Source organism: Anopheles nili, chromosome 2, assembly GCF_943737925.1.
Source record: "Anopheles nili chromosome 2, idAnoNiliSN_F5_01, whole genome shotgun sequence".
NCBI lineage: Eukaryota > Metazoa > Arthropoda > Insecta > Diptera > Culicidae > Anopheles > Anopheles nili.
In genome coordinates this window covers 71,591,455-71,608,606 of record NC_071291.1, presented here as the reverse complement: position 1 = coordinate 71,608,606, position 17,152 = coordinate 71,591,455, and the positions used below count along the sequence as shown (strand labels likewise).

Here is a 17,152-nt window from a genome sequence, read left to right as displayed (position 1 = left end):
TGACCTTTGGAGTAGGAATTTCCACTTCGGTGATGAGTGAAAAAAAAGAAAAGCTTTCGAAGCGACGCGAGTAAGAGCACCCACTAGATCTACAAGGTGTGGATCGCGTTCTTGGTCTGCTCTGCCAGCACCGACTCAGAACTGGCCACTTGGGACAATGGCTCCGAGCGGATGCAACCACATCCGTGCGACCATAGCCGGCTTGTGGTGGGGGAGACGTGTGTTTTACCGAGGCTCCAACCAGGCAGTGGAAGATGGCTGGCATGAGCTTGCAAGCCCAAGCAGCCGTACTTGAACATCATCATCCTGCGAGTATTCTGGCCTTCGATGCGACGGTGGCTTCTGCGGATGGTATCGATTTCGTTATCCATTTATTCCCGGCGGTGCAATGATGTCACGTTGGTCCCACAACCCCTGGTTGGCTGCTAAGCGTGCTTTTCAAGTGCAGGATTTCCTATAACTGAGGTCGATTCAATTATTGCAATTGTGTTGCCCAGAACCGCACGAGTGGCGTTTCTTCAGAATTTCACAAATAAATTACAGCAACACACTTCCGCCACGCACTCGAATGGTAGCTAAAGGCTGACGGACACTCCTCCCGAGCATCAGGCGGAAACGGATGCACAACATTTGCGCGCCCTGGTGGCGCTCTCTGCAGCACCAAATACGGTAACGGGGTGGATAATTATCCGTGGAGCAGAAATAGAAACACCTCGCATAATGAGCCCGCTGGCACAAGCTCTCAGGGAAGAAGGTGCTCGGTAGAGTAGAAATCGTCGGAAATGGTTGGACCTCTTCTCTTTCGAAAGAGGCTTAAACGAGCAAGGAACAAGCTTTGCGTTTGCGTGTGCGAGTCCACGTCAGCGTGGTGTATGGATTTTTCATGGTTTTCCATATCATGCTGGTGGTCAAAATCTCGTCTGTGGGGGCGAGAGAGCGATAGCGAAAGCGAGAGAGAGAGAGAGAAACAGAGAGAAAGAGCGATAAAAGAAAGGGGCAGTCCAATGGAATTCGAAATAGATGAAAATTGGTGGGCCATGGAAATCGAACTACCCCAACCATCGACCGCCCTCGGTAAGCCACCCTCTCTTGTGGTAGGCATATGGTTTGGCCAAATTGGATTTCCACTTACGATTTTTCCACCTCATCTATGGCTTGGTGTTGGTTTGGTGATAGGTTGCAACTGGAACTGGTGGTGAACTGGAGCTCTTTTGTACGGAAAATTCCCTCATCATATGTGCACTTTGTTCTAATGCTTTTTTGTCTTTTGCTCCATTTAATTACATCCATCGATCATACTTCAGGCGTTGGCTAAAACCAATCGATCAATCATGCCTTCGATGAGATAAAAATGTGCACCGACGCACTCTCGCTGTTGCTACCATTTTGCACCCGACTGTTGCTCTTGCTGTTGGCGCCGAATCCCCCCACTGATGAACCCCTCGATCGATAGCGCGACGCGCATTGGTTTTCGTGAGATAGTGTGCCAACCGTTTTCACTCTAGTATCATCCTCCCACCAGGCGACCAGTGGCCGAAAGGAAGACGTACAACGGCGGGCGTTGTTTTGGCTTTGGCGATTTTCCTTTTCCACCTTCTCTCTTTTGCCCCATTGTTCGGTGCAACTGTCTTGTTGAGAGAGGGAGCTCAAGCCACGAAACGTGAGCCTTTTTGCCTCGCCAACCGTTAGTATCTAATTAGTGTGGTTTGGCGAGGAAAACACACACGCGCGCATATGCATACGCAACACGTTGGAAAAGCATGTGTTTGTGTGGGTGTGTGTATCCGCACGAACGTGCAATTGATAACAAAAGCAAACCCTCGTACCACAATGGGAAGGAAAAATGGGAAAGCGCTACGGAAAAGTCGCGAACGAAACGCAGAAGCGCTCGCTAGAAGGTGGGTGGGAGTAAAGATGGACGAGTATGTAAATTAGGTGGTCATGATGTTGACAGCGCTGCATGATGGATCGGTGTGCAATGTGGCACCAAGGGAATGGATGGAATAGACCTGCCTTAGTGCATTGCGGACGCTACTTGACATGTGGAAATTCGATGGAAGGTCAGGTTTTCACAACCAATTTCAGGGGATGAACCTCAAACCTTCTTATCACACACCAAGCGAGAGATGACCTGGATGTAGTGAGAGAAGATCCCATTCCACGCCCGCAAATAGTACCGATCGTAAATGGACGCATTCTTGACGAAATTCTGCGAATATTTCGTACCACACTGTAGCTCCAACCTACACGCAGGCTTTCTCGTGCAACAACCACCACTTTTCCACCGTGCCAAAAAGGCTGCCAGTGGGGGTTGGGGGACGGATGCGTTGCGTATGATCAGCTTGCACTAGTTCCGCCTTCCGTCGGTGTATGCGTGCGTGTGTGTGTGTGTCTGTTTGCTCGGTTGGTTGCTTCGCGCGAGTTGCAGTACATCTAAGCCATACCATGGAAATGGCACATATATCTAGCACCCACCCGTACAACCTCCCCACGAGCCATCGGGCTTCAAATGAAGGCCACGGAACAGTGAAGAGACTCGAAGGAGGTTGTACGGGTGGGTCTTGATCGAGCCCCAAACGCAACAACAACCACTCGTATCTCATTGTGTTGCGCACATCGCTGCCAGTGCTTCGGTGGTTGCGCACGCGAGGACAACCGGCAGGTGGTGATCGGTGGTGGAGGATACGGAGCTTTCGCGGCGAAACCTCACCAACTGAACGACGCACGACGGAGCCACAAGACAGCACAGCACAGTGGTGCCTACACAACACCGCACAGTTTGTGTCTGGCTTTCTGTGCGTCTCGCTGCACGGAAAGGGCGTATATTTCGGTGCTTCGCAGTTAGTCGTCACCGTCCGGGCGGTGCGGTGGTGCGGGCAGTGAAATAGCGCCTCGGTTTTCCCACAAGGACGAGCGCATCCTGACAAGTAGCCTATTCTGGGTCTTTTTGCTCTGGATTTGAGAGCTTCTGTTAACAACTAGCGTGGTCTAATGGTGATTGATCGAGTACGAGATCCCTCTTGCAGGTGTACCATTTAGTCCTGTGGGAATTTAGTGCCGGAAAGGACATTACGTCCAGATCATCTGCTGCACGATCGACTCGTTCTTCCATAGCTGAAAGTGCGCTTCGTACACATCTCTGCTTATCGCCACCACTAGCAGCTTCTGCTCAACCCCGATAGTAGACCTGCGGCGCTGACATTTTCCCCTGCTGTGTGTTATCTTTACAGCGAGCCCTCTTCCTTGTCTCTTCCCCGTGTATACGTTTGACATAGTTTTCGACGTTGGCGTTCGCGCGGCCAACACCTCTCACGCGTAACGCAAAGCCCCCACAGCCAACCAAGTGCACAGGTGTTTTTGTGGCTCTAACCGTAGTGTATTTGTCCGTCGTCTGCTCAAACATGCGAGCTGCCGTACCAGGCGTACCAGGCTGGTAGAGTGTGGTTGTCACAGTCCATCCTCACTGCTCGGGGGGAGTGTATTTGCGCGGTAGATCTTGTCTCTTTGCGTGGCGTGTGATAAGCGCTTGTGAGTAGGCCAGCAAGTGTGTTTGGTGGTTGGTTTCGGTTTTTCTGCTGCACTACTGAGGGCCGTTGTTAGCGCTTATGATCGATTGGCCCACGAAGTGTTACGGAACGGGTTTTGGCACCTCTCATTGCACAGATCGGTTAGCACCTTGGCGAACTCTACCTCCCTGTGTTGTTGTTTGTGTGTTCGCGTTTCCAGGAGCCTTGGGAAAGCTCCTCGTGCATTTTCCTCGCGCTCGCGAGTGGAAACGATAAATAATCATGTGAAATTTATCACCCGCACATACTGCTTTTTGTTTGCGGTGCGCGCTCGCTCATAGCGCCGGATCGGCTGTTCGTCACTGGCAACGTTGATGATCAGTTACTTCTCTCGGCGAGTCGCTTATCGACGTGTGTACCGACCAGACCAGGTTTATCTAGTAGGCCGCGAAATTTCATCACAATTCACCCGCCTACTTGTGGAAAAGATATGCAGTGTTTTCTTCGCTTCCAGAGCGAGATGTGTGTTGAGTGAGTGATGATCGTCGGATGATCGTTCTCGGGCGGAAACAAGGATACCCCGGAGCAGTAGATAAACGCAGATCCGGTTGACCGGACGATTATGAACGTTGGTGGTGGTACTGCTGGAGGTGTGAGCAGTAGTCGCTTCTCGAAGATGTGGACCACGGCGGTACTGAACGCCATCACCAGCCGGGCGACGTCGGCATCGAAGAATCTCTCGGTGCGGTACTCGTCCATCCCGAGCAACGATGGTTCGAGCGGACCGTCGGCTTCGGCCAGCAATCTCAGCAAGATCATGGGCGGTTCCGGCATCATATTGCCGCTGGACGTCGAGGAAACGGTGACGTGCTTTTGCAGGTTAGTTCCGCGTACTGCAGGTGCTCCGGTCGGTGTAGGTGGAGGACAGGGAAGGGATGAAAAAGGAAAGACGACGAACAACTCCACCCCACGGGGTTTGCCGCAACATGATGCCTGGAAGGGTAGCAGCAGCAGCAGCACCCCCTAATTGCTCGCGCTTTCTGCAGCATCATCATTATGGATGGGCGCTCTCGGAATATCGCCGTGTTTCCCCGAAATAGGTGGGCCGTTCCGGGAAGCATTTTTCTCGAGCATCTTCAGTGTGGGGCACCATTTTGAGGGTTGGGTGGGTGGTAAACGATTTTTTTTAATTCAAGAAATCGTACGAAAATTGAACACAATTTTGGGCAGAGCTGCCGCCATGATCTTGGAGAGATGGCTGAGCACGCTGGCGGAAGAAACGATAGATGTTTGTGGTGTAGGCAATTAACGGGGCAATTGATTAGGAAGCAGAATCTTTATGGGCCTCTTTTTCGCTGTTTCCGAAATAAAATTGCCAGTAAGGCGCTCGTTTGATAGGGTGTGCTCCTGGTGCTCCTGGTGATTTCCAAGTTTCATGTTTCATCTGCTATCAATGTCATGCTTGCAATTCCAACGTTTCTAGCGATTGGCGATGCTCTCGCAACTCATTATATTTCTACATGCTCGACCGCTGATTAGCTCTTTGTTCCCGTTGAGGTGGGACAATGGACATTCGAGAGGTGGGGTTTTTCCAACAAATGGGTGGTGGCATTTTTTTTTGTGCGCGGAAAATTCAATTAGCTAGCGCATGAGTAACTGCTAGTGCCCCCACCTGCCTGCCTGGTGGTGCTTGTACACAAATACACGAAAGATAACACGTCACTCGGTCGGGCTCGCCCATGTAACCAGATGGTCGGATGTCAGTGTAATGGCCCGGCCCATCCTCTCCGGTGCCATAAAGAAAGGTTGTTCGCGAAACGCAACTTCGTTCCATCCCCATGTACACGCGACACCTGATGGATAGGGGGGTAGTGCGCGGTAGTTGCGTGTGTATATGCGCAAACCTGAGTGTCATAAATAGCGGAAGCAACTCAGGTGTGTGTGTGTGTGTGTGTGTGCGTCGGTGGGCCTTTTTTTCTCTGCCACATTGTATTTCTAACCGTGAACTCGCATTATTCGGGCACCAAACCACACCATCATCATCACCGGCGCACATCACGAACCGACTAGTTCCGCCTGGACTGCCACTTTCCGGGGTCGGGTAGCCTTTGGGGTGGGGGTGGCGAGAAAAAATAAAAATCCTCCCACCCACCCAGCGGTGTGTTGTTGGAAAACATTTATTGGGAAGCTTGATCCCCAATGAAAAGAACGAAAAAAAAAGAAAAACTGAGAAGGAAAACTCATCCGGTTTTAGCGTGCCATTTTGCGTGCGGTGTTGAGGGTGGCGACAGGAAAAGTCTCCCCACGCCTCCTCCCCTCAATCCCTTAATATGCTCTCCACCTGAGTTCGCGTCCACCGTGTGCTCCCGGGTGAGTCATTTCGTTGCCGGTGCCATCGGTGACTTGACCACATCCGTGGGGGTAGGATAATGAAATTTGATTAGTTCCGTTCCGTCCACGGTTGTTGCGGTTTTTGCGGGAATTTTCTCCCTGAGCGAGCCTCAAGGATGGTTGTGGGGAATGTACGGAAGTCTCTCTCTCTCTCTCGGCCTTGAATGGACAGAATAAATTGCTGGGTTTTATGTAAATGGTGGTACTTTTTGAACATGCCAATTTTGGTGTCGATTATAGTGAGATTTATTGATATGTTCTTAATATTTTCTACGCGGATTTGGATAATTGTTTCTGATAAAGTTCATGGCTTTTTAAAGAGATTTTGAATGTTATGTAATTATGTTGACTACTTCTGTTTTTTTTTCGTTTAAATTCAAAAGCATTACATAAGACATGAATTCCTCATTTCCATTGTTCTTCAACATGTAGCACACGTGTTGTTTTTTGCTATGCTTTTCTCTAGACACGTGCCCATTATCCTTTGACCTTCAATTTACGATCCTTTTTACGCCGTTCTGGGGTGCGGAAGATAATTAACTTTGTTGCTATATGCACGTTTCGTGCGAATATCTAGCAGAGCTTTGATTTATTCCGCTTACATGCGTTAATGCTTCCATAAAAAAACAAGCTCATAAAATAAATCCCCCGTAAAGCACCGTTTCCGTGCAGTTTTAATATTGCGCGCGCCCGTTTCCATAATCGGATTTCTCCCTCTCGAAGGGGTGGGGTGGATTCTTTTTGGCCGTCTCATCCCAATCTGTTGCAAACATAATTTATGGTTGTCTGTTGGCTGTTTTTTTTTTCGCAGTCACCGCATGAGTTGTCCGAGGAAGAGGCACCCGAGCTACCCTTCAAGTGCCACTCGAAGGCCATTTATGGAAGACACTCAAAAGCGCACCCCCGTCGATTCCTTTCTCGCTGTGCATTCGGGTGGCGGAAAATAGGGGCTTCCATTGCGGCCTTCAATTGACTCGCCGTTATGATGTCCTGCTTTTTCGCTGCGTTCGCCTGTTCCGGTCGGGTTGAGTTGTCGGGATCTTTTTTTTTGTGCCATCCGCGTGACCATGCTAATGAGCGGAAAAACTTCCACGAAAATCACCTTTACCTGGGGGAAGGGACAGTGTGTTGTTGGGCTTTGCTCGGTGGTCCACTTTGTAAGCCCATTAGGCCATCCCTCGTCCATTCCGGGTTGGATTTGAGGTGCGAGCGAGTGAAAGATACGCTGATATATAATGCACCCCTTTCGCTCGAGGGCTGGAGGTGAGAATGCCAATCATTTTTCACTCTCCCCGTAACGCACCGGAAAGTCTCGTGGCTTCTTCCTTTTTCGTTCGCTTTGCTCGAGCTGTTTGGAGGAAGTCAGCTGTTGAAATCACGTCCATCGTTCCCGGTTCCGTGCGCTTGGAGGTGGAACGGTGCGATAAAACGATCTCTCGAGTGGTGGATAAAAAAAACAAGCACCAGAAATCATTCCTCCCCCCACTAACTAACAGTACGCAAGCGAGAAAGAAGCCGTTCGGTGTGGTGTCGCACCACAGGACACCGAGCTGGCACCGTTGTTCGGTTTGCTGAATTATTTTCGTGCCAGCACCTCCTTTCGGACAAGTAGCGGAAGTTTGGTGGATAGAAAGGCAGGTGAGGGTTTGGCAAAAATAAAAAAAACCACCTCCCCCTCACTCCAGCATAGATCTGCCAGGGAGGATTCCGAGGAAATTGCGTGGAAATGAAACACTCACAATCGGATGGCGATACGCGCCATATCACACCTGTATCTCGGTTGGTGGGGCTGCTGGTTTTTTTTTATGTACTCGCCAATCCGCACACTAACGAGCGTGGGTGAAAAGCTGTTCAGTGTAATAAGTCATTTTTAACGATGCCATTTTTTATCTCGCTCGTTTGAAAGTTTTTTGTTCGCTGGCAGTGCAGCGTGCTTCCAATCGAGACACGTGTGGAGACTTTTGAGTGATAGTGTTTTTGAGTTAAATGTGTCACGATCGATCCTTCCTCTTCAATCACAACGTTACACAATCTAGCTTAGGGGTTTTTTCCATTGAATTGCTAATGTTGCTTTTTTCTTTTAATTTTTGTTTAATTTTTCACCTGCTTGCATAATTCACGCGCACACTCGCTCTGCCGGACGTTGGCCAACATGCGAATTGAACCGTGACGGAAGTTGCATATCGCCACCGGTTGGATGTTTTTATTTTCCACCCGGTTTTACTTTGTGCCTTTCCGTTGGCTGGCTTGCCGTCGACAAACTACACGAGACATTACTTCCCACCGGGCGGTTGCGCAGGTTTCGTCAAACTCAACGCGCCTTTTGATAACAAACACCACCGATAATTAGAGCCATTTTTTTTGTGGTGTACCTTCGCTTTAAAGGCAAACTAGGTCAAGGAGATTCTATCGGGCCCCCGGTGCCGTTGAAGCAAAACTTTCGGTTCGCGCGGGTTAGTAACACATTCTCGAGGTGGTAGCGCTGTTTGAAAGTTGCTCCATCTTCGTTTTGCATGTCTCTTGGAATCATCCTCCCACGTGCATTCTTCCACACTACATCCAGCTAGCTGCTGTGAAGGGCTTCAAGGGAAACGGATGCGCATCACGTCACAGCACACGCCCAACCACCCACATTGCGGTGTGACATCGTTTCACATTTTCCTGCACCTCGGCGAGGTGCATCTGAGCGTCACCACCGCGTGGCTGATAACGTCCTGTTGGTGGAACGTTTGGTGGAATAATTTTTGTTCTGCATCGGTGGCCACCCATCCGAGGTAAAGTGCTTTGTTTTCGCTTTCTTTTTGTATTTGCTCAATTCCGATGGGTGTTTAAAAATAGTTGCAGTTGTGATTCTGTCACGTGAGCACTTTTTTTCTGTGCCTTGAGTCACGAGGCTCGGATCCTTGTGGTAGCGTGTTTTTAGCTGGAAACAGTGGGTTGATAATTGAAACGGGTGGGCTTTATTAAACGTAGCGAAACGTGGCTATGAGCCTAGTGAAATTGTGTTATCTTTTTTCGTTTTAGCTTCGAATATCATAAATACGCAAATAAACGCAGGAATATACATTGTTTGGGTTTCAAAAATAAATATGAAATGTGCTTATTTATGGAAGCTGTTTTTTGTCGAGCTACATGTGGGAGCGTATGGGTTGTTGGGGATGGCACAAAAAAAACCCAATAAACAAACCCATATGCTGGATAAAGGAAAGATCCGCAGTGCGATGGGATATGGTAGGTGTTTATTTCCTGACTTGTGTTTTCTTACTGTCGAAATAACCTTCATATTCGCATGTTGCGGAATGAACTGTGCCGACAAACGGAACAATTGCGCAAGATGTGTGCCAGGATGAAAATAAAGTTTTCTAGCACAGATGTGATTTGAAGACGATTGTCGGCAAACCACGCCATCTGTTCGTCGGTGGGAGTTCGAATAACGTCACTTTTTTTCTTTAAAATCGTCAGTACAATCTGCCTTAAAAATATGTCTGCCTAGGGATGTTTGCTTGCATACGACTTTATTGAACTTTAAGGAAAAAAAATAGGAATTAAACCGCACATCATTTTGAGATTCTCTTGGTCATTGAGTATCCTAGAACGAAGCATCGTTTCGAGGGTTATCATAGGGTCTAGCTATCTGTGTAATTGCTGGATCAATTTCGATGGGTTCCTTGCCATAATTGACATGCTTTTCAATGCATTAACGATGACTACATCTTCTCGGTTGAGTTATCATCACGGTGGATTACACTTTCTTCGCCCAATAAATCATCTGAGAGTCTCGAGTGAAGTGCATCGCGTTGGTACTAAATGCAAGTGCAACGAAGATGTAACGTGAGTAGAAAAGAACGGACCGCCAGTTATGAAACGTTTACGTGAACAAAGCAAAAAAAAAAGCAGAAATAAAAGCATTGCAATATTGCGTCAGCTAATTTTGCCGCATTTCGCTGCCATAGCATCATCTGCGCCGGCAAACGCAAAGAAAGGAGTTGATCTTAGTAGCCATAGCCACGCCAGGCCAGCACATCTGATGGTGTTACTCTGTGGCGTGTGTTTGCTTTGATCGAAGCCAGATGTGTTTCTTTTAGGCGGTACAGCATCATGCTGTGATCGCATGGGTACGTCGATAAACGCTGGATCGCCAAAGAGAGAGAGAGAGAGAGAGAGCACGTTCATTTGTGAAATCAAAGATTTATCTTGAAGATGGTAAATTTTGCACGTATTATGGCATTTTGTTCTAAATTGGTACCGAGTAAAATGCATGAAATAATTTGGCAAAATTTCCAAATCATCGATCATTTCGTAGGCAAAACACATGTAATGTTAATTTCGCCAAGATAAAGTCAACACCCGCGAACCGGTGGCGGCTACTGGCCTGCAGTTTTCGTGCCTAACGAGCAAAGTTAATTCGCAATCATCGTCATCATTCTAACGAGCAGCACTTTTCAACCATTACTGCTAAATAGCAAATGGAAGAGACACTATCCCCAGCCAACCAAATTACCTCGGTATATTTTCATTTCGGATTGCTTGTGTTCCGCAAAAAAATTATCCGCTTAAATAAGTGTACAGAAAAGATATAAAAAAAACCCGCACCGTCTGCTCTGTGGTACTGCGACATATGTCCGTTGATATCTCCAGTCATCGTCAATATGGCTTAATTAAGAGTGGATTTAAAATCGCACACTTGTCTATGGCGTTTATGTAGGATTTTTTTCCTTGCCCTCATTGTCATAAAACCACAATTAAAACCCACCATCTCGAGCTGTTACCGCCAGCGGTGTGGCAATAAAATAAATTGCATTTCCCTGTCTAATGTGCGCTTGTTCGCGAAGTCGCGAACCGAGAAAACGGCTGCAGCGAAACGAACTTAAACCATTTCTAATATTCAATTCTCTCACATGCCGGTTATAGTTTTTTTTTTTCGTTTCCATTTGAATTTCGTTCGAATATAAAATTTAATTTTAACGCCATTTTCTCCATTCGATCCGTAGACAGCCCCGATGTGCCTGCTCGTTATCTGTTTATGGAATGACCGGTTTGGGGCGGACGTTTGACGTCGTAATTTTCCATACGCGATCATCATGGTGGGCACGGAAAATCGGAAATGAAAATGCATCCCTCCCTTCTCCGTTCCCATTTGTCGTGGTCATGCTAAAATTAGAACTGTCTGGCTCGCGACCGTCCTCGAACGCGGGATGCCGAAAGCCATCTCAAAGTACTGGCGGCCAAATAATCGATATCAAGCGACACTGAAAATAAGACGCAATTAGGCAAATTTGATGTTATGGCTTTATGGTATTTTTATGTTATGGTATTTTTCTATAAAAAGTTTCCGGTTTCACGTCCGTGTTGAAGCTCTCGCTTACTCTAGGTAGTGCATTACAAGTAGTTTCACACTCAGAATCGAAAAAAAGTATTAGCACCAAATTAATCGATTCCAAGTCAACCCTCAAGAATGGCCATCAACTTATATATAAACCGGTTGGTTTTCGATCAGCAACATCAAGAGCAAAGCAAAACAGGACGTCCAAAAATCACATCAAACGGCCGGGGGTCCAATTTCTAGCGGCGTAAATCTCTAGTCCAAACATAGACTGCGGCACCGGCTAACGTGCTCTCGTTAAAAAGTCGTAAAAATAAATATCATCAACCCTCCTTCTACAGGGTGTTATGTGCATTTATATCTCCAGTGTCCTCTCGCTTAAACATGCACGCGATTCTCGAGGGAATTCGGTCCTTCCTTCGCGATGGTGGAAATACTTCGGATGTCACTGTTTATCACCCCGTCTTCTTTTACCCAACTGGGCATTATCACAACCGGCCTGTGGAGGCCTGTTCAACATCGTATATTTCGTTATTGTTAGGATGAAAATGATACAATGGTGTGTAGTTTGGCACCCGTGAGAGAACGTGATATAGTGCTTTTTGTTTACACGGATTGAAATTAATTTCGATTCAGATGAAAAGATTTTGATGAGATTTTTCTTTTTTTACACGACCACGTTGCGGCACATAAAGCTGCTGAGTGGATTTTAGCATATTTTAGATACGTATTTTTCGGTCTTTAATTTCTCACACGCACTCGCTGGTACATTTCAATAAATAACCCCCCAAATCGAAGCGTGTTTGAATCACGTACCCTTAAAACGCGATACGCGCATGCTGCTCATTTCCCGAAGGACGTCCAATTTTCATCTCCCAACGATCGATTTCTAATCCCGTTCGCCTTCGAAAGGGCCTGCGAAAGGTCAATCCTAGCACACACACACACACACACGGGATGGCGACGTGCTGGCGCTAGACGTTTTGGAAGAGCGATTTTCCTCACATATTCCACCCCCGGTCGGCCTTACCATCCGCGCTCCGGTGGTAATGAAATTTATCGAATGCTCAAACCCACTTTCCCAGCCTTCTCGAACCCCCGGTGAGTGTCCCCTCCCGGTGCGGGTAGCATAAATTTGGAAATAATCTGCTTTAAAGCCGTTTTCGGTGTCCAGCGCTCGATGATCGAACGTGATTTTTCGCACGTGTGTTGGGGACCTAAGGGTGATTAAATTAATTGCGTATACATTGACTATCCCCGTTCGGGGGTGTCTCATTTTTGGGTTCAGGTTTTTTTTTGTTCTCTTCTCGTCCCGTTTGGTCCGGTGCCCGGTCAAAAGCAAGCACATTTAACGAGCATAAATTTTGTTTTGATCCCCAAACGAAACCAAAAAATAATAACAAGCAACGCGGGCCACGGTGGCGCTTTCGCTTGAAGAGAAGAAAAGTACCGAGAAGAGAACTTTTTCCGCGAAAACCACCCATTACATCATCTGGTCCGGGTTTGTGTGACTGTGTGTGTGTGTGTGTGCGTTGTGTTTTTTTTATCCTAGCCTCCTTACCGCCGTACGAAACACTGCCGTCTCCATCGCGCGGTGCGCCGTCCTTGTGGAGTGCAGTGGTTGGCAAAGGGAGCACAACATCATCATGATGTGTTTAGGTTTCCACTGCGGCGATGATGCCATTGATTGCATAATGTGTTTATTGAGTTTGAAGCCAGCGACCGGCGAGTAGCGGGCGGCGTTAATGGCTGTTATTTTGTTACCACCGACGTGCCGGGTTCTCCCGTCGGGGTCGGGGTTGAAAATTCATCCACCCCCAAACGTCCTACCGATGGGGATGGGTTGCGGGATTTAGTTGTAAAGGTTATGGGTTTGGTGTCGATTGAATTTTAAGCCAATTTTCCTCCGCTTGGGGTTTGCGAGTTAAAGCGCGATCATTTAGGCGCGCATTACGCGAACGGAATCATTACAACAGGCAGCAGGGATTCTAAGCTTTTATCCGTCTTTCCATACGGCTGATGGGTTGAGGAAAATTTATTGTGGACAGAGAACAAACAACGACGTATCTACCTCACCGGGAGAGAGTAGAGCAGATACGATATCAAAATAACATTGTTGTCCAGCGAGAGAAAACTTCGATCCTTTTGAGGTAGGATTAGGGGAGAGCCACGCGGCGGGAGCTGAGAAGAGCACTGGCACTGAAAAAGGACATCTCCGAAGACGAGGGTGACGATGGAGATATTGGTGAAAGGCCTGAAAAGGGCCGGGGGAATGAATTGGGAGCGTTGGACCTTCGGTTGTCATTACGATAACCTTGAAAAATCGATCGCACGTGCTGCAGTGCTGGCGCCTGAGGAAACTTGCCGTTTAGATGAGCAGACAACCATGGACAGTGGTGGTGAAAACATTCCTCACTCATGCAATGTGGTCAGGACTTACTTTGAGCTAAAATGTGGTTTTTGTGCTGTTTTTTTAACACTAAAAGAAGAGAATTGAAATAGAAGATTTGTTGATTATATCATGCTTTCATGCCCTTTGTTTTGCCCCAGTTTTTATTGCTTGTCCAAAATGTAGTAATAACAAAATCTATTTATAATTTTGTCATTTGTGTCCTTGCATTTTTTGAGTATTATTTTTTTTTGTTAAAACTACGTTTGATGGATTTTCGATCCACAATGAGCAAACCTCTTCCCATCCCTCTAGAGATGAAAAGAAATCGAACGGAAGAAAATCCATCCGCAGCGACAATCTCATGGAAAAATCGGGAACGGGAATGTTTAGGGATAAGTTCCGTTAGCGTACACCGTTTTATGCTGGCTTTGCATAACATCATCACGAAAACTCACGCCACCTTCCGAGCGTAAAGCGCATGTCCGCGGCCACCGATGAGATCTTACGCTTTTTTGCTCTCTTTCTCCCCCACGGATTGTTCAGTGTGCGTACGTGCGTGCGTGTGTATGTACGTGGTTTTTCCTCTTCTACCCTGTGCGATGTAACAGCAGGCGGTGACATCTCATCCATTTTCAAAGGTTTCACCACATCACTTCTCACCTCTTAGCGAATCCCGTTCACCTCATCTCAGGGAGCTCATTCTCACTTGCGTATTTCTTTTTTTCGTGCACAGGGTGACAGTTGCTGCTCACGTCGTTCGCTTTTCTTTCGTTTTCCTACACGCTCTACTTAACGTTTGGGCCAATGTATCTGTGCGTCGATTCTCCCTTTTCCCTTTGCGAGCACGATGACGGACGTACAGGTGTGTGCGTGACCGGAAAAACCGGAGCTCCGGTTGAAATCTTCTCGTGTACGTGGAGGAAAATCTCGCTCACGAAACCGCTCGCGCTGTGGTGGGCCGTCGTAGAAAATCAGCTGATATTTGTTTTTGCGGACCCCTTCGGTCGCGTACGACTTTGGGAGACATCGAGCAAGAAGGGGGCTCGATTTACGATCCTGCGTGTTCGGTCTCGCAGAGATTAGCCCTTTGTCTCGTTTGCTCACTTTTCGCATCGTGGTGTCTCGCTCTTTCGCACTTTGTAACACTTTCTTTCCATCTTTCTAATTTCGCCGGCTTTGTGCCGACTTCGAGACTGTTTTGCCGCAGTATCTTTTCATGGTTAGCAAGCTGCCCCTCTTTTTTTTGTTTATCGCTTAAATAAGCTCCCTGTTTTCTCATTTTAAAACACCATTATATTTTATAGTGAAATAAACCACGTATATCGACATCATTATGTCTTTCATGAAACATTTTTCGCCATGAGCAAAATTGAAAGCCATTGAGCTGGTTGGTGGAATGAAATGGGACGCTTTTAAGTAGTAAAGTCTTTAATACTAATATATCTGATTGATTTGAATCGTCAGGCGATCCATTATTAATCTTTTTTTGTTCTTGCTCTCTTTACAGGTAAGTGCGAGCGTTTTTTTCCTCCTGATGATAGTCAAGAACTAAGGTAAAAACGATTGTCCGTTATGATTTTTCGATAAAATCGCTTAGATCTAATATGCCTTGGGGAAATATTTCCTGCTCTGTCAATTCAAACACTGAACCAGACTGCCCTTAGCGGGTTCGAAGATAATGCGTAACGTAAGTGCCCAGCCTGCTGTCCATTACCCAAAAGCTACCGATCAGTTGCGATCGGTCACTGAACCATCGTACCGCGGAAGGTACAGGAGCACCGTTTGGGGGACAAACAAAATTGAAAATCAAACAGGGATGGGTCGAGGGCATTCTCACCTTAATTGCTTTTCTTTTTTTCCTTCTTCGGTCCGGTATTTGGAAAGCGCCTCACCGAAGCCGCCGGCATGTAATGTAAGAACTAAGGGTGGCAGTACGCGCTTCTCCGAACTGCTCGCATGTTCGCACACGGGAACGGACCCCACCGGTCATTGATTCATCGAAACCGGGCCCCTTTTGGGAGGGAGCTACCCTCGGGGGAGAAAAAAATCCCAGCCACCCTCCCGGTGCCGTTAGAGTGTCAATGTCTCCAATGTGGCTTCCGATGGACGATGATGTGTGCCGCTAGATGGCCGCTTAGGCGATGACCTAACCTTACAACCCAGACCCCTTGGGGCTCGTAAATCACGGTAGCGATATTGCTCCACCGGTGGGGCTGAGTGGATGCGATTGCGGAAGCTTTAGGATCTGTACCGTGAGGTCGGCGGCACGTGAAGTCATCCTGGATTTTGAGGTCGTTGCCGGCGGCCGACATCGGAATTCAATCTGCTCGTGCCACCGATGCTCTATCGTGACTCGTAAAGGTCCCCGAAGAAAACGCTCCGTTACTCATAAACACGTGCCACCGGACCGGTGGGACGCGAGAGTTGGATGAGGACACGAACACACAAACGCAGGCCTCATGAATACCGATAGATTGCACCGAAGAAGATGGAGGGTTGGCCATTGCGGTTGGCGTGGTTTCCTGGACTTTTTTGTTTGGAAAAATCTTATCGAGTTGGATGAAGAAGAAAAAAAGATGAAGCCTAGGCCCTCTCCGCTATCGATATCGTTTGGCGGGTGTCATGAACCGTTCCTGACCGATAAGCGGTTTTTGTGGGTCGGAAAGTGCGCGGAACCACCCGTATGGTATTTTTCTCGCAGTACGTTCACACGACATTTCTTCTTGAGCTAGGTAGTTTTGTAGTTGACGCGTTGTCCCCATTCACTGACGAATGATGGGTGACTTCAGTTACTGATAACAGCCTGCGACGGTTCGTTGCCCAACAGACATCAGCTTGTTACATATAAATGCGTGACGTTGATTAAGCGTCCAACTTCAGCCGATTCCATTATATCGCGAAAACAGCCGGTTGAGTGGAGGCATATTTTTTGTTTCGCCCGCTTTGAAAGTCAAATGCAAAACTCGTTAACACCGCGCGCGCGTTCAACAATTCAAAGAGCTGCTCAGAAACTTTGCCTCGCCACAACAATTCACCTGCCGTGGGTCTTGGGTGGCTTCTGTGCAGGATCTAATCAGTCATGGCGTCAGCATGCCCGAAGGGCGAATGTGCTTGAAGGATAGGAAAAGTTTCCAGCACAGACTCACTTTCTAACTCGCTGAGAGCTGGGCAACTTAAGCCCCGCCGTAATACGCTCTGTTTGTAATGCAACTTTTAGCGCCCGGGTGGGTGTACCAGCTAATGAAGAACTGAAGAAAGTCGAGAATTGGTCGCCGGATTCGTTCGTGCCTCACAAGCAAGCATTCCGTAGCCACCGAAGGATGCAGCATATCCTTGTGAACAGAAGAGACAACCTTCTCGAAATAAAAGGACTGCGAAAACACTGGACCGACGCTGGGCGGGGATGCTGGCACGGTAAAAAAGAGGTGGAAACCGTGATTAGGGCTTCCTGCGAGAAGCTTGAAAGCGAGCGGAAGATAAATGGCCGTACGTATTATTCCGACGCCCGGGTGCTTGCTGTCGTGGCTGGCTGACTGGCTG

The 17,152-nt window shown here is 47.7% G+C and overlaps 1 protein-coding gene across 1 annotated transcript in view; it reads left to right on the top strand.

The window, feature by feature from the left end:
• Positions 1-4,128: 4,128 nt before the first annotated feature.
• The window catches only part of LOC128730667 (MOB kinase activator-like 2), an 87,566-nt gene continuing 74,542 nt past the window's right edge, over positions 4,129-17,152 (top strand). The window contains exon 1 of the mRNA XM_053823742.1: positions 4,129-4,385. Within this exon, the coding sequence (XP_053679717.1) occupies positions 4,129-4,385 (257 nt within the window). The remainder of the gene's footprint in view (positions 4,386-17,152) is intronic.